Consider the following 22,872-nt stretch of genomic DNA (forward strand, 5'->3'; position numbering starts at 1 on the left):
TGGTGCTGCCTCTTCATGAGCTCCCTACTCTGCCTGCCCCCAGTTAAATGAATCACCCATCTTCTCCATATGATAGTCTTTGCTGCCTACAAACAAGCTCAAGATCCTATCTTGAGAGGCAGCTCTACTGAAACATACATGCACCTACTGGATCTTCCCAATTTAAAATCATTTTACCCCGGCAAGCTACTTGATGGGGACCAAGGGCCAGAACAGTGGATCTTCACTGACTAATTTAATTTTGTTTTCTGCAAATCCCAGCTTTCTGCTTGTGTAGGCCTACCCTCTTGCCCCAATGTAACTGTGAGTTTGTCATTATTATACCCCAGAAATTCCAAGGCTCCAGGAAGATTAGGACAGTAGGTGCTCAGTATATCCTAGATATTTTTCCTGAAACACAGCTTGGCATAAACCCATGATCTCATGTCCATGCCTACATCCCCAATGGGTATGTCTCTCAGTGGTTATTGTAGATCCATAGCAGGAAGTTTTAACAAAAGTCTACAGAATCCACACACCACAGCCTAACCACGGGTATAGGCTAGGGTGCTACTGAGGTGCAAGTGTCCAGACTTCTTCCTCGTGACAGTTAGTTGTTAAAGATTCTTATTAGCCTGATGTAATTGTTGTCTCAGGGGCTGCTGCCTCCATCTGCTAACTGAGGCTTAGTCCTGGAAGCTTCTAGCCTCTAATTTAGGCCTAATCTAATTTAGGCCTAGAATGTTTTTAGCCTCTGAGACTTACTGCTAAATAAGCTCACCCTTTCTAGCCTTTCCTGAACTCTGGCTGGCTGGTTCAGTTCAGCTATTCTGGCTCAAACTCCTCTCCTAGCTAACTGATTCAAACTGGTTTCTCTTAGCTTTTGACCGAATTGCTCTGCTTGGCCTCAAACTAACTTTAGCAATGTTTTCTAATCTTCTGGATTCTTCCCATTCTCTGGCTTGTTCTGTCTTTACCTATGACTAGTTTGTTCTCTCTTCAACTTGTCTCTGTGAAATTCTCCCAGTAAAACTGCCTTTGCATACTACCAACTAACCTGCCATGAACTCAACTCCACTGAACTGTCTCTCAACTCAGTGACTCAACTAAACTAACTAGAACTCAGAGAGCTGCATGCCTCTGTCTCCTGAGTGCAGAGATTACAGAGATTACCACCAAGCCAGGAGCTAAGCTTTTCTTTACCTGAAATTTGCTCTATACCAGGCTAGCCTCTGAACTCAGAGATCTGCTTGCCTCTGTTTCTTGTGATTAAAGGTGTGTCTGTATTCCAGCCAGATCACACAGACCTAGAAGGTCTTTGGATGTGATCTTTTGCCAGAGCAACCATATTCTGAATTAAAATTCCTCTAGAGTTAATCTTCATTGTCAGCTTCAAGAAATTTAGATTCACTCAGGAGATGTTGAGGCACACCTCTTTATGTGTCTGTGAGAACATTTCCAGAAGGAAGAAGACCTACCATGAATGTGAATGCCACCACCCAATGGGCTGGGCTTGGGGGAAAAGGAAAAAAAAATATTAGCATTTCCCTTTCTTTGCTTCCTCTCATAATTGCCTTCCCTGACAGGATGAACTGAGCCCACTAACACTGAGAGGCAAAAGAAATTTGTCTTCCTTCTAAGGAGTTTTGTCACTGTCACAGCAACATGAAACTAACTGGTAAACTTATCTACTGCATGCTGAGGTTTGTCACAGCTGTGCTAGGTTCACTTAATACATTTCAAGGACTCCCCTAGGCTGGGGATTAAGCATGAAGACATTTGGTAGTTTTTTTTTTTTTTTTTTTTGTTTGTTTGTTTGTTTGTTTTAAGACAGGGTCTCTATGCCCTGGCTGGTCTGGAACTCAGGGTGTAGTTTTGTTTTGTTTTTTAATGAAAACATTGTAAGCCAGGTGTGGTAAGCCATGTCTTTAATTCCAGGAGACAGAGGCAGAGGCAGGTAGATCTCTGTGAGTTTGAGGCCAGATTCATTTACAAAGTTCCAGGACAGCCAGGACTGTTATACAGAGAAACCCTGATTCATGAAATCCATGTGGCATAAAAAGAAAATCGTATTTCTAAACACTAATACTAAGTCCTGGGCCAGGAACTGAGCTAGAGATTGGGAATGTGGTGTCGGATAAAGCTGTCTTATACTCTGCCAGTGAAGCTAGGAGGCAAGAGAAGCTTCACTGGGCTGTGATGCTCTAGAAGAGAGACCTGGTGCATGCCCTATCATCCTGGCACGCAGGAGGCTGAGGCCAGAGGATTAGGAGTTCAAGGTTAGATGGGGCTGTATGTCAAAGTCTTATCTCACATTTAAAATAGAAAAAGAGTAGAGAGACGGTGGATAGCTCTCAGATCTGAGCAGCTCCAGAGCTTTGTATTGGAGCCTCCAGAGAAGTCTGGGAGGGTCAGAAGAAGGAGGAAAGGTTTTCAGAGAGCTCACAGAGGAGGGAGTGGGAAACAAAGAAGAAAGACAGTGACACCGTAGGACACAGGATCTTAAACTATGGTATGCAACACCAGCAGAGGATATATAGCTAAATGTGGGGAGTGATCACAAAAATTTGTCAGCACTAAAGGGGTTCAGAAATGACCCCAGATGTCCATTGCCGTCCCGATAGTGCCGATGACTCCTTATTCTATGGGCCAAAGGCAGCAGGCATAGTCAGTATAGCCTGGCTAATGGGAGATGAGCTGGGAGGAGAGAATGGCCTTGTATAGGGACTTGAAGCCAAACAACCCTCCCGCTTTCTCATGTAACTATCTCTAAAGGAAGACTGACAGGACTCTGATGGTGGCTACTCACTAGGTGCTTAATAAATACTTGGAATGCTATGCACAGTGTTCCTGGAAGCTAATTCCACTCAGGGTACATCTGTAAAAGCTCCTATGATACAGATTCTAGAAGGCAGAACTCCGAAATGCCTGCCCTACAAGGCACACCATACCAGGCCCACCCCACCCACCATGCCAGGCCCACCCCTGTACTTGCCTTGGCTGCCTCAGGGGGAGGCTGTGTTCATGAAAAGTGTGCTGTGGTCTGTGACCAGAAATCCTGGTTCTAGAATCAGCTTTTTAAGCTGTGGCCTCAAGAAACCCTGTCTCTAATGCTGTGAGTAATGCCTGCCTAGGGTCACTGTAGGAACAGATGATATAAGGACCAAGCATAAGAGAACATGAGCAATTGACCAGTTAGCTGTGACACCTAACTTCCTGGTTGCCTCCCAAGTTCTTGTAGGAGACAGAATGTTAACTATCTGGGGCTGGGGATGCAGCTCAGTCATATAGTGTTTGTCTAGAATTTGTGAAGCCCTGGATTTGATCTCCAGTATTGCATAACCCAGCGATAGTGACATTTCTATGAGCCCGGCACAAAGGAGATAGCAACAAGAGTATCAGAAGTTCAGGGGCATTCTCAGCTGTACAGAAAGGTCAAGGCCAGCCTGTGATGCACAGCATAGTCCCTGTCTATTAAGAATGTGGTAATGCCAAACTTCCTCTGCCATCCGTACCTATGGCTGGCCCTTATGGGAAGAAGCATGGCTGACCCGTCACATATGTGGTAAGGTAGACTATGCAGCCCAGCTTTTGTCTGTTGTCCTGATAGAGCTGACTATTCAGATGAAATGTAAACGTGACATCTAGTCCAAATTCACACACTTACCTAATTTTCTGAGGGAAATAAAACAAGATGGCCTACTCCCAAAGAGATGGTCAGGCTGTGACGAATAAAGTGGTTAGAGGTGCAAAGAAAATACCAGAACAATGGGTCTGCAGTGTCAGGGGGCATCAGAGGCCTCAGCTCTGAGCAGCCTTACAGTAGTCCCAGTCCACCCTTACCAGGACCCAGCCAATGGAGCCTTGCGATCTGGGATTCTATTTCACACAGGACTGGCACTGCTTTTCTTCAGACACAGCCAAGCAAGGCGGTGGTGAGGGAAAGGCACTTCTCCACATTCCCTACACCTGCCGGAGCAGCCTCAGTGAGTGGGTCAGGGAAGGTCATTCCTGCAGACGACACGCTGGATCGTGTGGAAAGTTACTCAGCAGCTGTGATGGCATGCTGGGACGGTATCACCGGGGCCAGAAGTGCAAAGCAGTCCTGGTGCGCAGCTCCGGTGACCCTCCTCCACAAGCTTCTTCAGAAGCTCCACAGGTGAAAAGGGGGCAGAATCAGAGACTGGGGAAGCAGCCCGGGGGGCGGGGGGGGCAACCTGCTGGTGGTTTGGGCTTCTAAAGAGGTTTGTGGTCTCATTGTCCCATGGATACTGCAGAGCAGCTGGCTCTAGGATCACATGCTCAGAGGGCGTCAGGCCATGTGGTGAGATGAGGCTGCAGTTCTGGCATCGTTGAGTCCTGGATGAAGGGTAAGGGAAGAAGACACAGGTGACACAGAAGTCACATTTCCCAGCCAGGCACATCAAATGGTACGGAGAGGTTTTTAACTCAGGACAGGTAGAGACATCGGGAATGGTCCTTGCTGCGGAGCACACAATATGTGCTACTTAAAGGTATCTGCCTCATGGAACAGGACAAAATCTAACAGAGCTGGGGTCTAAGCGGAGCTCTCTGCCAGGGCTTTGCAGTGCAGTGCTTCGTACATTTTATAGTCCACCATTTCCTCCACTGTTTTGTTGTCTCTCTTGTGTTCCCCTCTCCAGGACACCCAGCCATTCCTGGCTATCACGACACGACATAACAAACATACCACACAATTATTATACCCACTCACCACATATTCACAACACTCATGCACACACACACACACACACACACACACACACACCGTTGTGGGTATGAAGGAGGAGCCAGCATAGGGTAGGGATGAGGGAGTGGTAAAGCAGGAAGAAACAGAGGGTTTGGGGCACCTCTCATATGCTGCGTGCTTCACCGGCCCCATCCTTCTCCCGTGCCTGCCCACCTATTGGAGTTTTCCTTCTTCCCTGCTTAAGGTCGGTACAGCCTTCCTCAGGAACTTGTAAGTGGCAAAAGGATTTCTGCCTTTTCCCTGTTTTTCTTTTTTATGAGTTACAAATTGCTGCCTGGCCTTCACCAGGGTTGATGACTGATGACGACACTAGAAGTCTCAGGTTGCTGGGGTGCAGGCTAGGCCCATGAGCTCATCTGGAGTCTGATCTGAATATTCTTTCTGCTGGTACCTTTCAGCAAGGAATGCCCTGTTTCTCCTCACCTTTTGGTCCACAGTTAAAGGCAGACACAAGCAGGAAGAGCGCTTACAGTGCTAGGCCTCTGCCTTGCTGCGTGCGGGGTCTCAGTGTGGAGCCCTGAAGCAGCTCTGCCCTTACAAGTTCTCCCAGAGCTGGGGCTCTGGCTCAGCTGGTAGAGTGCCTGTCTAGAGTGCTGCAGGGCCTGGGTTCGGTTCCTAGCACCTCATAAAGGAGGTGTGATGGCGCAGCGCCTATGATCCCAGCATGTGGGATTTAGAAGCAGGAGGATCAGACACTGACGGGCACAGCTGTAGAGTAAGCTTACGACCAGTCTGAGCTACCGCAAAGGAAGCCTTGCCTTTTTGGAGACACAGTTTTACTTTAGTGGCATTGGCAGGCCTGAAGCTTGTTATGTATCCACCTGCCTCTGCCTTTCTAGCCTAAAGGTGTGTGCCACCACACCCAGCAAGACTCCATTGTTTGTTTAAAGAAACAAACAAACATAAATATGTCTCCATCTGTCATTTGATCTGCAAACTGGGGCCAAGTTCTCTCTGTGCCAGACAACCCCCAAGGCCTCTTACCCAGTCTGCCAGATGGGCTTCTGGTCCAGGTTGGGCAGGGGTTTCCTCTGTGATGGCAGCAAAGAGGGACTCAAACAGCCTCTGTATTTAAGGGATGCCATTAGTAATGGGCTCCTTGCCTCTGGCTTTTGGAATGGAATGGAGTGGGTGAATCACTGGAAAGATTCTGCCTATGGACCTGGGAACAGTGACTGGAAAAATCAGAATTCTGTAGAGCGCCACAGAAGCATTCCTTAGAATCGTAGACCTTCAGGGATTCTGGGAGCGTGAGACATACCCAGCCCAGGTAGAGACCCAGGGTCTGATTGGCCAAATGCTGATGAAATGCCAAGAATGTCATGGTGCTAATAATGTGTCAACACACCCTTTACCCAAATCCATGGCTATTTCATCCCTCCTTCTTCAGATCCTTCCAACCTGAGCTTGGCCTCACAGCCATTTATGTCTGTCCATATGTCTGTCCAGCTATCCAACCCTCCTTGGTGTTCTCACAAGTTCTGCTTTGTGCAATTATAATCCATTTTTTGGTCCATCTGTCCATCTGTGTGTCCCATGCTAGTACTGCCCAGACTGCCAGGCACTGTTGCCCAGAGCACCAAGAACCATGTATGTGAAAGAATGATTTTGGCTTGCTTCTGCAGGAGCAGCTATGCCAGAGGAAGCAGGGTAAATTTGCATGAGCTTTGCCTGAAGCTGGGGCTTTATGTTTGAAACGGGGAAGGTTGCCAATCATATTCCCGAGGAGAGGTGTCAATCAGCCGCTGCTGAGACACATGCAGCCCACCGGTATAGAGGAAGGCTCAGCTGGCAGCCGACCTGCACACAAAAGGCTGCCTCGGAGAGTGGCTTTTGATTTCTCCGGAGCAGCAAGAAGCAGAATTGCTTCTGAGGGAATGACTCAGCCCGAGGGTGATTACCCTTTCACTTTCTGCCTTGCCTCAGAATCTGAGTTCACTTAATTGAGAGCTGTGTGGGCCCTTGCTCTCACCCCACCAGCAGGCTGCTCCCCATTAGCACCTCGGCACCCTCAGCCTTGCCTCTCGCCTCCCACGCCCCCACCCCGTCCTCCTCCATTATTGCCTCTTTTTTCATTCATCTATTCACTCAGAAAATATGTATTGAGCTGTGCACATGGAACCCTCCGGGCAGCCGCAGCTTGCAAACTGGCCTCACTTCTTCCCTAGCCTTGCTGCCTACCCCACCTCTACCCCCTGAAACAAATGAGGGGAGGTCAAGGACAAGGAGCTGAAACACTGGGAGGAGTTAGGATAGGGAAAGCTGAATCAGGCAGAACAAAGTGTGGGGGGGGGTAGTCAAAGGTTATTCCGTTAGCCAAGGGAACATGCCCCTCAGCCCCTGAGAGACCTCTTTTGCAGAGCTGTCTGGAAGCCCACCCACCCATCTGCTACTGCTGACAGATGCCTCAGACTAATTTCATGGGTCTGCAAGATTGAGTTGCTTTCCTGCTGGAGGCAGAGGCATTTCTGTCTAGGAGAAGATGCTGTGATCTCTTCCCAAGTAGCAAAGGGGAAAATGTAGGGAGATTTTTTCTAAAGGGCATTTGTGTGGTGTGGTGTGGTGTGGTGTGGTGTGGTGTGGTGTGTGTGTGTGTGTGTGTGTGTGTGTGTGTACAAAAAGGCCAAAGGTTGACACTGGATGTCTTTCTCCATTGATGTCTCTCAGTGAACCTGGGGTTAGCTAGTCCTGTCAGGCTGCTGATCCTGACCCCGGCTGGGTTGACAGTTGGCCGCTTGCTTTTATGTGACCTCTAGAGATCCAGACTGTGGTCCTCAATGCTTGCACAGCAGATGCCTTATCCACGGAGCCATTCCTCCAGGGCCAGCACTCGCTCAGCCAACTTGAAGGCAAATGAGTGTGGCATTCCTGAGTCTTTCCACAACCCTTTCTAGTTTCAAGTCTGTTGGCAGTCACTGTGTTAGTGCCCTTTCCCATCCTGTGGCAAAGCACCTTGACCGACGAAACTCCAGGAAGGAAGAAAGGCTTATTTTGGCTCCCCGTTGAAGGGCTCAGTGAAGTAATCCATATTCTTTCTAGTTATGGGGTAGAGGCCCAACTGGGTCGCATGTTCAGATGGGCTGTGTGTGAGGGGGAAGTCATGGCAGCAGGAACATGAGACAGCTGTCATGTTACATCTGCAAGACAGGAAGAAGAGAAGGACCATACTATTGCCTAGCTCATGTTCTCCTCCTCATGCAGTCCGGGACTCTAGCACATGAAATGGTGACACCTACATAACCCAGGCTTTCTTCTGGCGGTTGTCAAGCTCACAGTGCGCTAGCCGATGGGTTTGCTGCTTTACATTTGGCCAGTGTAGATCTACGTAATTTTCTCCAGCGCTGGCGCTGGCTGGAGTTGCCATCAGCTGTGGTTCTGTGACACTCACGGAGATGGAGATCCTTACTGGTAATGATTCTTATACCAGATGGAAGCAGGTCCATCGAGAGTGGGTAAGGTGTGTGGTGATGTGGCCGCCTGATCAATGGAGTCAAATGGTTCCTTCCTGGGTACCCATAGCCCTGCCAGCCAGAAACAGCAGTGAGCAGAGTTCAGAAAGTAAAATGAGGGATCCAGAGGTGGAGTGAGGCAGAACGGAATCAACTTAGCTTCCGGCCTAGCAGCTCTGCACTGTGCGGCCCTCCACAGAGAACAGCTGTCCTTCACACAGACTCTGAAGCAAAGGAAGTGTTAAAGCACAGGGCTAGAAACAGTGGCCTGGCCAGACAGCCTGTTCTGCCAGGATGTCTGAGAGATGGGGCAGACAACTGCAGTCTGAACATTTACCTCCGACACAAAATCATGTAAAAGCATTCCTATACTGGGCGGGGCGGGGGGTCTGCCTGGCTCCAAGCAAATTGGCAAACTTGAGTATCTGGGCCTTTCAGCTAAATCCGTATTGCTGTTTAAACTTCTCCTTGAGTAGGTACCTGGCTACCTGGCGTCTCTCAGATCCTTGGAAATAGAAACCCAGGCTCACATTTGTCTTGGCCAGAGACTTTGAGCACGAGTACTTTGGGGTGGTGAAGGGGAAATTCACTTCTCTCCAGGGTGGTCAGTTAATTTAGATATCAGCTTAGGACTCCACGAGCTGGGGTGGATAGGAAGGGGGCTCCCCTTTTCTGAAGAGCATGGGAGGGGAGAGGGATGGAGGGTGGGACTGGGAGGTGAGGAGGGATGGGCTACAACCAAGATGTAAAGTGAATAAAAATTAATTAATTAAAAAGGAAAAAAGATATCTGCTTAGAGCAGGAAATGAGCAATGAGCTAAACCTTGCAGGGATTCAGCTTCCCTGGCAGAGGAAATGGCTAAGAAGAGATTCTAGTTCTTTGGGAGAACCTTTCTTTCTTCCACACTTGCCCGTGGTCTGTCCCAATGGACAGTGTTTATGAATGAGTTCAGGGGAGAGAGCTTAATATAGGGAAAATAAGGATGTGGCTCCAATTGCCAAGATTATGACCTTTTCCTAAAGGGTTGGGGGTTCTGATCCTACCTAGAAGCTGCCGTACCTGGAGACTGGACTCAAAATCAATCACACAGGTAGCTCCTCCCACATTCTCTCTCTCTCTCATAAAGAAACACGCTCAGACTCACACAGTTGTGCTCTCCGTCTCACACTCATACGTTCTCACAGATACACAGTTGCCCACATATTCATACAATCAGGCTCCCGCTCACACATGCACATACACACATTAACAGTCACACACAGTGTTGCTCATAAGCACATGCTTTCTCACAAAGACAAGTGTGTTCACACTTGTGCAGTTAGTCACAGGCGCTCATGTGCTCTCATATACTCACATTCTCCCAGGCGCGTGTGCGCCCACGCCCCGTGTGCACACAGACACACCCGTATGTACATTATCCACAGAGAGCAGTTACTGCTTCTCTCTAACTGGTCCCATCCACCAGTGAAAACCAGCTGGCCTTGTCCCATGAGTAGCTAAAAAGTTGACCTGGAACTTGAGGTACAAACTGGTATATTTAGGCATAGGATGTCCAAGGTCCCTCTGACTCTCATGTCATGGAAGATCTCATGGACATGCTATTGTCAGTGCTGGCCACTGCAGAGCTGCAGAGGTTCTTCTAAAGCTTCTTCACCCTCAGGGTTCCTCCTACCCCTCCACAGTGATGGCATCTCTTAAAAACAACCACAGACCCTGCGCTGCCTTAAAGTGACTGACCCCGCCTTGCCTTCCTGTGGGTGAAGTGTGATTTTCTGGTTTGTGTCTTATCTTTCTGCCTTCCTTCTTAGCTAATGAGGGGCTCAGGTGCCAGCTGCCCTGAAGGGATTCAGCTAAATACTAGGGCCTATAAAACCTGGACAGCTTTCAAGACCTATTCTAGTTTCAAGAACAACACTTCAAAAAGCTCTCATGTGTGTGTCAAAATTATCATATAGAGGAGAGTTTTTGCAGCACAGCGTCTAGGTCTGAGCAATGTAAAGAGCATTCCACAGAGGTACCCAGGCAGTAGGTGATTCTAGCCCTAAAAACAAACGTTTGTTTGTTTTTAATGCTTTTATGAAATTTTTAAAATTTATTTTATTTTTATTTTTATGCAATTGGTGTTTTGCCTGCATGTATTTCTATGTGAGAGGGTCAGATCTTGGAATTGCAGACAGTTATTTTTGAACCCAGTTCCTCTGGAAGAGCAGTCAGTGCTCTTAACCACTGAGCCATCTCTCCAGCACCTATAACATAACATTTGTATAAAAACTATATAGCATTCATACAGAATATGTTAAAATGTTTTATGATCCAAAAATATTCCTGTCAAATTCATGGGATTGGCTTCCCTTGAGGAGAGAGCTGGGGGTAAGAGGTTGGGGAGAATGTGGGGTGGGGATTCAACTCTGCTATGTTTTATTTCTGAAAACAACATGTCAGCGTATTAACAATTGTCAAATACTTCATGGAGTGCTTGATTTTTTTTACTTTTAAGATTTATTTTCTGAGCTAGCTGGTGATGGTACATACCTATGATCCCAGAACTTGGGAGGCAGAGACAGGCGGATCTGAGGAGGCCACCTTGGTCTACAGAGTGAGTTCTAGGTTAGCCAGGGATACACAGAGAAACCCTGACTTAAAAAACAAAAACAAAAGCAAAACAAACAACAAAAGGTTTATTTCCTGTGAATTAATTTCTTGTGAATGAGTATTGTGTGTGTGTGTGTGTGTGTTTGTGTGTGTGTGTGTGTGTGTGTATGCTTTGTGTATCCCTGGTGGTCTTGGGGGTCAGAAGAAGGTATTGGATGTATTTAGCAATCTCCAGGAACAGGAGTTACAGACTGCTAGGAACCACAATGTGGGATCTGGGAACTGAATCAAGTCCTCTGCAAGAATAAAAAGTGCTCTAAGCCTCTCCAACCCTTGAGTTAATTTTGTAAGTGTTTTAACTTTTAAAAAATTGTATTAAGATAGGAATGAAACACAAGAATAAAGGTGGCATAGTGGATTGCCAGGCATAAGACCAGCCAATTTGAGACAGTATCCTGAGTGCTGTTGCCCTGACTAGAGGGCTTCACAGTCCAGTGACCCCCATCCGCTCTTTATTTTCTTGAGACAAGGCCTTGCTGTGTGACCCAGGCTGGTCTCCTCTTTCTCTTGCCTCCGTCTCCTAAGGAGTACACTGCCATGCCTGGCCTGGGTTTCTATAGAAGTCCATCTCAAACACGCCCACATCTTAAGAAGTAAGGCAGCTGGGGCTGAAGTTGTGAGGGATCTGAGGTCATGCTGCCTATTTTCTTTGCTCTTCACCCTATTCTTGCTCCTATCTCCCATCTTTCCAGTCCCTAGAGGGAAGGAGAAAAGTCAGGTCTATAATCCAAGGCCAAACTTTCTCCCCAAAGTTTGGGGAAGGAGTGAAGGAGGGCAGTGGGACGGAAAAAACCAAGTGGGCAGTTAGAGCCCACTCGCTCAGCCAGTGACTTCTCTTGCTGTGTTGGGGAGATGGGAGGGTGCACATGCATGGTGCCCAGAACCCCGCCCTTAGGCCTATGTATGTTATGGGTTAGGGTCAACTGTTTTCCTCCATGGGAAGGAGACCCTTAGTTCGCAGTTCAGACTGGCTCCTTCCAACTCTATACCTCTCCTTCCACTTTCTGGAAGGGAGATAAACAGGAATGTACTGCATCGACTTGAGTCAGCCCTGACTTCCTTTGGAGAGGAGAGTGCAGAACAGGAATGGAGAAAGAGCTGCCGAGGCACCTCACCCCTGTTCCCACCTAAGTGTCAACAGTCAGGGCTGTAGACATCCATTTCCTGTGCTGGTGCAGTGAGGCCCAGTGCAGGCTGGAGGGCTGAATGCTGGTGCTGCTGTGGGAGAGGACTAGGCTGGTCCTGAGTCCCCAGGGGGAGGGGCTCTGGGAAGAGAGAAGTGAGGCAGCTTTGGCTTCCTGTTGTCTTTAGAGCTGCTGCTAACACAAACTCATCTGTGAAGTTCCCTTTAAAAAAGGTTTATTATTTATACAGTATTCTGCCTGCAGGCCAGAAAAGGGCAGCAGATCTTATTACAGATGGTTATAAGCCACCCTGTGGTTGCTGGGACTTGAACTCAGGACCTTCAGAAGAGCAGCCAGTGTTCTTAAGCTCTGAGTCATTTCTCCAGCCCTCCGTGAAGTTCCTCAGAGCTCATGCAGCCTCGGCTACCCTACCACACTGAGTGGCTTCTTCCTTCTTTTCCGTTTCCTGAATCTCTTCAGATCTGTGTGGCCTCTGCTTTTCCTCGTGGCCTGTGAAGGTTTGTTTCCCGGGCATTGGAAAGTGCCCCTTTGCCCTGTTCTGGCAAAGGAAAGAGACATCAAGTCTGGTGGGGTGGCTTAGACTAAGGCTGAATTACAACCAAGTTTGCTGGACAGCTCTCCGGGTTGCTGCAGCGTAATCTTGAACCTTGCCGCTCCCTGAATGTGAGGACCTGAGGTTGGTGCACGGAATGTGTGGGCAGAGGGACAGGACTGTTCTTGGGAGCAGAGGTGGCCGTCCTCAGGGCACCCTCTCCTTTACTGCCACGGTTCTTTGTCTTCTTCTAATTCTGAACACGCAGCACAAAACTTGTGCCCGGGGAGCACCCAGGCTGCCACTCAGAGCCTGTGGGACCTTCCTGGTATTTATACATAAAGGAAATGCAGGCGTGACTGCTGGCTCCTTTCCTTGTTTTCTCCTTTAATTTCTCTCTCAGTCCTAGAGACTCACCTTGGTCATTGGGACAGGAACTTTGGTTCCCCGAGTCAACATCCCCAACAGAATGTGGAAGTGTGGCTCTGTGTTTATCTAACGGATGGTGACATGCAGATCTAAGTTCAGGCCCTGCCGCTCAGAGGTGAGCCTTTGACTTGTCAGTTCCAGCCAGGCTGTTGTGAGGATCCTCCTGAGCACTAGAATTACAGGCGGGTCACCAGGCCTGCCCTCTATTTGCATAGGTTCTGGGAACCTGGATTGCAGGCCTCCCACTTGCATGGCAGGCACTTATCCACAGAGCCGGCTCCCCAGCCCTGACCCTGCCATCTGAAGGGAGCAGGAAGCAGAGAACTCTGGATGAAGCTAGAACTCGCTGTAGTCCTCTTGCTTTATTCATGACCCTGTGTCTGCCTGTTAGATCTTGCTTTCAAAAGGTCCCACAGCTTCCCAAAACAGTGCCGCCATAACCTTGTAGCAAGCCATTAGCCTGCCCGGTACTGCGGTTGCGGTTGTGGTTCTGTCACTGGCTTGTGGAGGCGTGCTCTCACAGGCTTCTGTTTATCCTGGACATTCCTGTAGAGGTACATGTCCTGTGCCAAGCTTCACACTGCACTCTGTGAGCATTCTTCATCTTTCTATTGTCCCACTTCAAGGGAGGGAATTTCAGCCAGGCTTGGTGGTTCGCCTGTAATCTCAGCACTTGGGAAAGTAAAGCAAGAGGATGGACTTGATCTTGAGGTCAGCCTGGGCTGTCTAATATCAAACCACCCAGAGCTGCATAAGAATACCCTAAAAACAATACAAACATTTCTGCTTTGCAATAAAAGAAACAATCAGAGAAGTCGGTTCTCATACTGAAAGTTTTCTCAGCCAGAGCCATGCCATGTCCAATTCTCACAAGTGTTCACTTGGTGTGCAGGAGATAAGAAACCACCTGCCCAAGAGGTGTGATGGGGCCAGCAAGATGGCTCGCTGGGGAAAGGCACTTGCCACCAAGCTCAAGGGCTCAAGTTTCATCCCAAGACTTCACATGGTAGAAGACAGTACTTCCTCTAAGGTGACCCAGTGTGTAGAATTCAGGAGAGCCTTTTGTCCCGTATGTGGACAGCAGCAGGCTGTTTGTCCGCTGGGACTGGAGGTCTGAACTGAATTAGAGATGAGGGAAGGAAAAAACATTTAGCCAACGTCAACACTAAGGTTAGCAGAGAAACCCTTTGCTCCTAGGAAGGCCAAAGCAAAATCATTTTAGAAAATGTGATATGGGCAGGAAAGATTGGATAGGTGTTAGGAAACGTGCGAATGCAAGGGTTACATTCGGGTTCACAAATCACACCACGAGATTGGTTCCACGTGAGAGGTTTATTAGGGGAAGGGGGGAGAGGGGAGCGGAGAAAGAGTAAGAGAGTAAGGAACAGAGAAAGGAAGAGAGAGAGAGAGAGGGAGAGAGAGAGGAAGAATCAGGGAGCGGAAGAGGAAGACTTGAGAGAGAGTTCCAGTTCTCTTATAGGGTGATCAAGGGCATGCGCAGGTAGTTCCAGGTGGTCAGGGTGTCTTCACAAATGCCTGATAACCGGTCTATGGGGCTGGCCATAGAAGTGCCTGCTTACTGATCTCAACAGTAGGGATGAGGAATGCTGGCAGGGGTCCCACCGAAATTGAAATAAAAGATGCCAATGATAATGCCAGGTACCTGCTATCACTGTGCACTCAGGAAATGTCACAGGCCCTTTGCTCACAGTGGGGCTTTACAGATGGTGCCTGGTGATTCCTCCAGGCCAGACTGACTGTTTCTCTGAGCATAAGAGGTCACCAATTTAGTAAAACACTTTCCACAGTAAACTTACATGTCCTAAACTTGCACAGTGAGGTTTGATCCCGTGGAGCTTCCATGAGTGGAATTTGGAGTGTATTTGTTCTAAGCTTAGCTTCTTCAGACTTCAGGTAGGGCATGTCCGGACCCATGCCAGGATCATTAGCCTGAAGCCTCGTTCACCCGGGTGCACACTGCTTCCATGAGCCACTTGGGACCTCTGAGGCCTCTTCAGGATCCATGTCTTAATTTAGAGCAGATAGAGGAACACAGGTCTGTTCTCCATTGCTGCCTGAGGGAGCTGGTAGTCGCTTCCCTCTGGGTTCTTACGTCTTCTCACTGAGAAACACTTCTTCCCCCTGTAAAGCACCACACTATTTTCAGGAAGTGTGTAGTTTTACCTACTCCTGAGTGTGTGTGTGTGTGTGTGTGTGTGTAGCACTGTGTTTCGCTGTCCAGTTATTACTATTTGAAGCACTGATTACAGAGAGACTCCTATTACTTTAAACTATTTGTTTAAATTGGTGTGCAAACCTAGGGTGGGGTTGTTAAACAGTTTACTTCCCAAATTATGGCTAGCAGTGGCATAACAGAGGATCCAAAACCAAGTTGATCATGTCCTTTTCAGAGTTCAAGGACACAATTGTCCCTTTTCCTCCCTTGTGCTCTCTCCCACCAAGGCTTTGTTTCCACCACTCCATCAAAAGCACTCTTGTCAATGACGTCTGCGTGTGAACACGTCTATTGACTAATTCTCATTTGCAAACTTACAAGCAGCATCTGGGTGAATGAGTTTTCTTCTTCACAGTTGGAATTTTCTTGATTTTCTGCTGCTGTCTCTCTGTCTCTCACCTTCCTGCCTCCTGAGCTTGCTCTCTGAACCCGCCTGCAGCTCCTCCATCAGCTGTCTCCACAACACTGACATCTTCTGCCTGTGGATCTGCAGCTCCAGTGCCTCCCTCGCTGCCTGTAGCCTACTCCATCAAGCCTGGGTGCCCACCAGAGTTTGCAAACTTAGTCTTAAACCAAACTTCTGCTCTTCAGCTCAGCTCACATGCAGTTGCTCAGCTTGTGGTCTTCCTTGTTTCAATGAGTGACAAATCCCTGCATCAGGTTGCTCCATGAAAACACTAACATTAAAAAAATTAATTCTTGGTGTTATTTATCTGCAATTTTCTCTTTATTTATTTGTGTATGTGTTCTCGCTCATGTGCATGGACACACACACATGCACACACACACACACATGCTAGGGATAGCACCCAGGTCCTTGTACATGCTAGGCAACTGCCCTACTGTTAATGGAATCTTGAATAAAAGCCTGGACTCTGGCAGTCCCAATAACGCTAGCTCTGCCATCATCCATCCGCAGTATACCAATTAAAGAGATGACAAGCACTAGTGAAAAATCATGTGGACATGCTGAGAGGAGGAAGAGATGAAGAGTGATGACACTCCTTTCCTAAGGCTATCTTCAGAGTGACTGACTGGACCTTTGGCTAGAGGGCTAGGGCTATACATAATGAAGCGGTCCTGGTGAGGGTGCAGTCCTGTCCCTCGTGGGTGAAGTGTCTCCTGCAGGGCGCTCCCAGGACTCCCAAGGAAATTTTAATTATTGGGGGTCCTCTGTTTCAGCGTCTCTAGAGTATCATCTCTGCTGCCAGGTAGTCACTTTATCAGTGAGCTACAGCGGCCAGCCCCCAGAGCCCCAGAATCCTTCTTGACCGCTCTTTCTCTCACTCACTTTACCAGATCCTTCAGTAAATTCTCTCAGATCATCTTGAAAGTACATCTAGAACAGTCCCAGCTTCTTCAGCCCAACTGAAGTCGCTCAGACAGCCGAGCCCCTCAGCAGCCCCTCTACCCAGCTGCCACAGCGACCGTCCTCAGAACACAAGGTGAACTTGTCCCTTGCTTAGATTGCTGGCACTCCTTTCTGTCTCAGTCAAGCTAACATCCCTGAGGCTGTCCAAGCTCCCTGCGCCATGGCACCTAGCTGCAGGCTTTCTGTCTGCTGCAGCTTCTCTAGCCTACCCTGGCAACCCAATGGCTCTCCTGTGAGGACACTATCCAAGCTGGGCCCAAGGAGCAAGCTCTGCCTTACACACTCAGGCCTTTTGTACTTGTAGCTTCTTGAAGCTTTGTCCCTCCCAGGTTCCCATGGCCTGCTTCTCAGCTTCTGGAGAGTTGACATCATTGTTGACATCATTGCTATGACAGAAGGCCATAAACAGGATAATTTGTAAAGAATATGGGTATTTCCAGCTCACCTTTCTGAAGCCTAAGAAGTTCAAGAATGGTAGAGTGTCCACATCTGGTCAAGTCCTTCTTGTTGTACAGAGAGGTGCTCTTTGTGGTCCTCCCCCGCGGGGGCCATTGTACAGGCAGCACATTTTCAGGTAGAGCAAGTATCCAATTGACTCTTTCTCCTGCTCCTGCTCTTCCTCCTTTTCCTCCATCTCCCCCTTTCTCCTTTTCTAATAAGACAAGTTCTTACTATGATGTAGCCTAGGCTTTTTTGGTCTTTAATTTGCCATGAGGCTAGTCCTGAACTCTCCATTCTCCTGCCTCTACCCCCCAAGTGTTGGGATATTAGATATGTGCTATCACACCTAGCTTCTCTTTGTCTTCAGAGCCTATGATGTCATCATCAGGCCCCTGCATCTCATCTAGTCCTATTGAGTTCAAATCACATTCCCAAATATCACGAGCATATGACATTGAGCGTCTAATAAATACATACTGAGGGCTACAGCTAACCCAGCGCTCCCTGGGCATACAGAACTCTCCTGCCCAAGCAAGCCGCTACATAAGCATCCTGCCTTCTTTGCATAGTGCTTAGCACAATACTTGAATGGGTCTGGTAGATTGGGTATGGGCTGTCTACCATCCAGATGGCACTACATATGGGTCCCACAAGTCTGTACAATGCTTCACTTTCCAATGTATGCCCAGGGCATAGGATGGCTTGGCTCCTCACCCTGCCATCAGAATGACAGACTCAGAGGTGAGGCAGAGCCAGCATTTGGTGTACACTTCTCTACCATCCAGGTTTCATGGTAGGAATAACACTCCTGAAATCATCATGACAGTGCTCTGCCGAGATCTTGACCTCTCTGTGTCTCTTTCCAGGCCCATGGCTCTCCCAGGCTGTGAGAAGGTTTTGCTCTGACCACAGTCCCCGGCTGCTGTGCCAGTCTCTCCAGTCCCCTGTTCTACCCTGAGGCCCTTGGCTCCGAGTCACCATGGGCAGCGTCAGCAGCCTTATCTCGGGCCACAGTTTCCACAGCAAGCACTGCCGTGCTTCACAGTACAAGCTGCGTAAATCCTCGCACCTCAAGAAGCTCAATCGCTACTCGGATGGGTTGCTGAGGTTTGGCTTCTCCCAGGACTCAGGGCGTGGCAAGTCCAGCTCCAAAATGGGAAAGAGCGAAGACTTCTTCTATATCAAAGTCAGCCAGAAGGCCCGAGGCTCCCACCGCCCAGACTACACAGCCCTGTCCAGTGGGGATATGGGGGCCCAGGCCGGGGTAGATTTTGACCCAGCCACCCCACCGAAGCTCATGCCCTTCTCCAATCAGCTGGAAATGGTAAGTGAGGGTCTTTGACAAAGGTGTTTGAGGAGAAAAGGGGAGGGGATTTGGGACATGAGGAGAAGTGTAGATGAATACCCCCATGACCAAGCATTTAGATCTCCCAGAAGCCAGATCAACAGTGGTAAGAGTGGAAGTGTTCAGCCTCGCTGCAGAAATCAAGTCTATCCCCTAACCAGAAATCGTAGGTTTTTCCTGCAGCAAAGGGCACAGGGGCAATTCAAACATTTCTGAACTTTGTTGGGACATGACCTGGGTGGTTCAGGTAGGCCAAATGGCAGCAAGTTCACAGGCCAGGGAAGAAGACAGGCTGTAACGCCCTGGAAGGGTGGGCAGGAAGATGCGGGTACTCTCTTAGGACAGTAAGGAGTTAGCATTCTCCCCCGCATCTCTGCCCTGCCTGGCGTTTGGTTTCTGTCACTGCTGGCTAGAGAAGGGCCCTTGGATTTCGTTCTCATCAAAGAGCAAGGACGCCCGCAAAGAGTATTCAGAAATCCAGCTCCTCCAACAGTTCAGGCTCTCTCAAGCCTCACTAGTGCACACTGGCAACAGGTCACCTATCCCGTGTCCATGTCCCCTCTGTGTCAGAGTCCATGGCTCTAAAGCACAGTTAATCACTGCTGACCTAGAATGCTTGTGAACAGGAGTGCCAGAGATTTCAGGGTTGTTTTCTTTCTGTTACGTACAATGATACATCTAAGTGCAGCAATCATTTATGTTTTGTGTATACTTGACACAAAATTTATGCACAAAATAAGATCTCCTAATGTGTGAATTTTTCTTGTCTGGACTCAAACTGTTGTAGATTCTGGAGCATTTCAGATTGGAGATTTAGGACCTGGAATGCTCTAGAATAAGAAAGATGGCTGTGTTTTCACAAAGTTTTCTAAACAAAGGCCTTGTTTCCCTTGTATTGAGGGAAACTGCAAGCTTCAGAAAGGATTGCTATACCAAATGGTCTTCCAACCTGGACTGCAAGTACTGAGTGGGGTACAGTCCTGTGCTAGGCCCAGTGAAAGAGGCAGAGGGGAAGGAAGTGAGGAGCTCATGCAGCCCATTGTCCTTACGGAACCGTACCTTAGTCCTCACCCAACCTCTCTAGAGAGCTGAGACCAGGTGACAGCGACTGTTAGGAGAGTCAGTGCCTGCGCCATCAGTGAAGACATTCTTAGGTACAGAGGTAGTGTGAGTGAGTGTGAGTGTGTGGCTAATGACAAGGTGGATGGTGGCCTCATGAGGGTGGCACATGTACACTCACACACATATTGAGAAAAGGTGAGATGAGTGTGGCAGGGACACTCACGTCTGTGCCGACCTTTGCTTCCCCAGAGTTCAGACAAGGGAGCAGTGAGGCCCACTGCCTTCAAGCCTGTGCTGCCACGGTCAGGAGCCATCCTCCACTCTTCACCTGAGAACAGCAGCCACCAGCTTCACCCCATGGCTCCGGATAAGCCCAAGGAGCAGGAGCTGAAGCCAGGCCTGTGCTCGGGGGCACTGTCTGACTCAGGCCGGAACTCCATGTCCAGCCTGCCCACCCATAGCACCACCAGCAGCTACCAGCTGGATCCTCTGGTCACCCCCGTGGGGCCGACGAGCCGTTTTGGGGGCTCAGCACACAACATCACACAAGGCATAGTCCTTCAGGACAGTAATATGATGAGCCTGAAGGCTCTGTCCTTCTCTGATGGGGGCAGCAAGCTGGCTCACGCCGGCAAGGTAGACAAGGGCTCCTCGTGTGTGCGCTCCCCACTCTCCACGGATGAGTGTGCCATCCAGGAGCTGGAGCAGAAGCTGCTGCAGAGGGAGAGCGCGCTACAGAAGCTGCAGCGCAGTTTCGATGAGAAGGAGTTTGCGTCTGGCCAGGTGTTTGAGGAGCGGCCGCGGCGCAGCAGGGACGAGCTGGAGTGCCCGGAACCTAAGAGCAAGCTGAAGCCAGCCTCCCAGAAGAGCCAGCGGGCGCAGCAGGTGCTGCAGCTCCAGGTGCTGCAGCTGCAGCAGGAGAAACGGCAGCTGCGGCAGGAGCTGGAGAGCCTAATGAAGGAGCAGGACCTGCTGGAGACCAAGCTGAGGTCCTATGAGCGGGAGAAGACCAGCTTCGCCCCTGCACTGGAGGAGACCCAGTGGGAGGTAAGACCCATAGTCTTGCCAGGGCGTTGCTGACAGCCGCTGTATCAGTGCTGGCGGAGCAGCATCCACACTGAGTGCTCAGGCCAATGCTGCTGAAGAGCCAGCTTTCTGACCAGGAAGGGATTCCTGAGTGAGCTAGCATGGGGGACGCTCTTACGTTGTCGCTCTTTCCATCACTGTATCGGTCCTTTTGGCCCCAGTCACTGAACTTAGTAGCCTGGTGTTTGGTGGGAAAGCCAGAACACAGACAAGGAGGCCAGCCAGGCTACCCGAGGGCTGAGTCCTCCTGTGTTTGTCTGGTCTGAGGGCCAAGAGAGTGGATGGGTCTGTGTGGCGCTTTGGAGGAGAAGGCCCTAACTACCGCCATTAGTGGTAGGTCTCAATGACGGCATTGCTCCTTCTTGCTGAGGTGTAAGTGGAAATTCTACTTGATCAGCTGAGATTTAAACACAGGGCGGACAAATGCAGGCTCACTCACACTTTGGGGAGTTACCTTCGTTGTTGTTAACCTCCCATAGCAAAGCTGTGTGCCGGTTTCCTCCATTACAGACCGAAATACTGGAACATGCCCGCTTCACAGTGTGGTTATAAGGATTAGACGGAAAACATGGCACTTCCTAAATTCTCTAAATCAAATGGGTTTATGACAGTATTTCTGTCACAATTTATTACTTTCTTTTTATTGTTTTTGCTAAGAATCCTGACTAGCCACGGTAGGATCAAGATGCAATGTCCAGCATAGGTTTTGCTATTTTGTTTGGTTTGGTTTCATTTGGTGCTGGGGTTTAAACCGAGGGCCTCACATCTGCTAGGAAAGCACTCCCATCACTGCTGTGTTTCCTCAGTCCTTCAGTCACTCTGGAAGGAGCCATGTGAGCCTGGCCTTGCTGGAGAGCCAGGGCCCCACGTGTACCCTGCCAGTAGGATAGCGGCTTTTTCTCCAAGCAACCCCTGCGGCCCGGCAGGAAGGGAGGGTGTGTGCACTCCAGAGAACGGTGTAAGGAAGGATAGCAGTTGTTCTATCTGGATGGATTAGCGTCCTCCTGCAGGGGATGGTCAACCCTCAGCTGACTGCCTGGAGCTTCCTGCCTCACAGTGAAGGAACAGGTAGTCACAAGCAGGGTGAAGAAAGAGACCCTTGGTGCATGATAAGCAGCAAGTATTGTTCTCTGTCATCCATCCTTATGGTCCAGTCTGGAGCTAAGATGGACATTGCTGTGACCTTGTTCCCACCTCTGCTAGTCAGGATTCTTAGCAAAACAATAAAAAAGTAAGTAATAATAATGACAGAAATATTGTCATATAAACCCATTTAATTTACAGAGAATTTAGAAAGTGCTATATTTTTACATTGAATCCTTATAGATCTAAGAAAGTGGACCAAAAGTTCACATTTTTAATATTTATTGCAAGGGGGGAGGGCATGAACCTGCTGAAGCCCAAATGTAGACTTTCATGTGGGTTTCAAGGATGGAACTCAGCTCATCAGGGTTGGAGACAAATGTGTTACCCCTGTGAGCCCTTTCATCCTCACCATCCCAAGAGGTCACTGGTTTTTTTTCTTTGTTTTTTTGTTTTTTTCTTTTTGAGATGGGCATTCTCTGTGTAGCCTTGGCTATCCTAGACTCACTTTGTAGACCAGGCTGGCCTCAAACTCCCAGAGATCCACCGGCCTCTGCCTCCCTGGGATTACAGACATGCACCGCCAGAGTTGACACCTGTAATTGCTTGTTGCCTCCAGGCTGCCGTATAAGTGACGCAATCTGGCTTTACAGCCTGTGCGTTAATGTGACTGTCCTAACCCTCCATCAAACGAGTGTAGGCTTGGTGTGTTACTCAGGGTTTTTTTTTTTTTTTGCGGGGAGGGTCATCGTAACAAAATGCACAGATATGCAGTTTACAAAGAGGAAAGGTTCATTCTGACACAGTATTGGAGGTTTCAGTGGGCCAACAGACCCTGCTGCTTTGGGCCTGTGAAGAAGTGGGGTATCGTGGTGGCCACGCGATTATCACCTTAGGGACAAGAAGCAAAGGAGAGAACAAAGCAGCGTCCAGGATCCCACAATCCCCTTCAGGGGCCAGTGACCTAACCACCTTCCACTAGCCCTTACTTCTTAGAAGTTCCACTCCCTCACAGTGTTACCACACTGGAAAACTTTAACATGTGGGCTTTGGGAGACATTCAAGGTCTGGACTCAGCCTTGTCAGAAAATTCTGGGCTCTGGCTGTGCATGGAGTTGAGGCTATGTGTTCTCTGCATTGGTCAGTCTTTCATTGGCAGCAAAGGGGGAGCTTTACCAGGAGAGGGAAAGAGGAAATATGGGGTGTTGGCCTCTAGTTTTGTTCCAAGAGTCTATTTTGTTTGTTTGTTTGTGGTAGGGATCATATACACTTTTTAAAATTTTTTTATT

General features: G+C 48.9%; 1 protein-coding gene across 1 annotated transcript in view; it reads left to right on the forward strand.

Moving 5' to 3' along the window:
• Positions 1 to 22,872, forward strand: part of Lzts1 (leucine zipper tumor suppressor 1) — a 59,814-nt gene that overhangs the window by 32,965 nt on the left and 3,977 nt on the right. The window contains exons 2-3 of the mRNA XM_055618669.1: positions 17,874 to 18,331; positions 19,664 to 20,461. Of these exons, the coding sequence (XP_055474644.1) occupies positions 17,987 to 18,331; positions 19,664 to 20,461 (1,143 nt within the window). The 5' untranslated portion in view covers positions 17,874 to 17,986. The remainder of the gene's footprint in view (positions 1 to 17,873; positions 18,332 to 19,663; positions 20,462 to 22,872) is intronic.

Source organism: Psammomys obesus, unplaced genomic scaffold (genome assembly GCF_907164565.1).
Source record: "Psammomys obesus unplaced genomic scaffold, mPsaObe1.curated_primary_1811, whole genome shotgun sequence".
Classification (NCBI taxonomy): domain Eukaryota; kingdom Metazoa; phylum Chordata; class Mammalia; order Rodentia; family Muridae; genus Psammomys; species Psammomys obesus.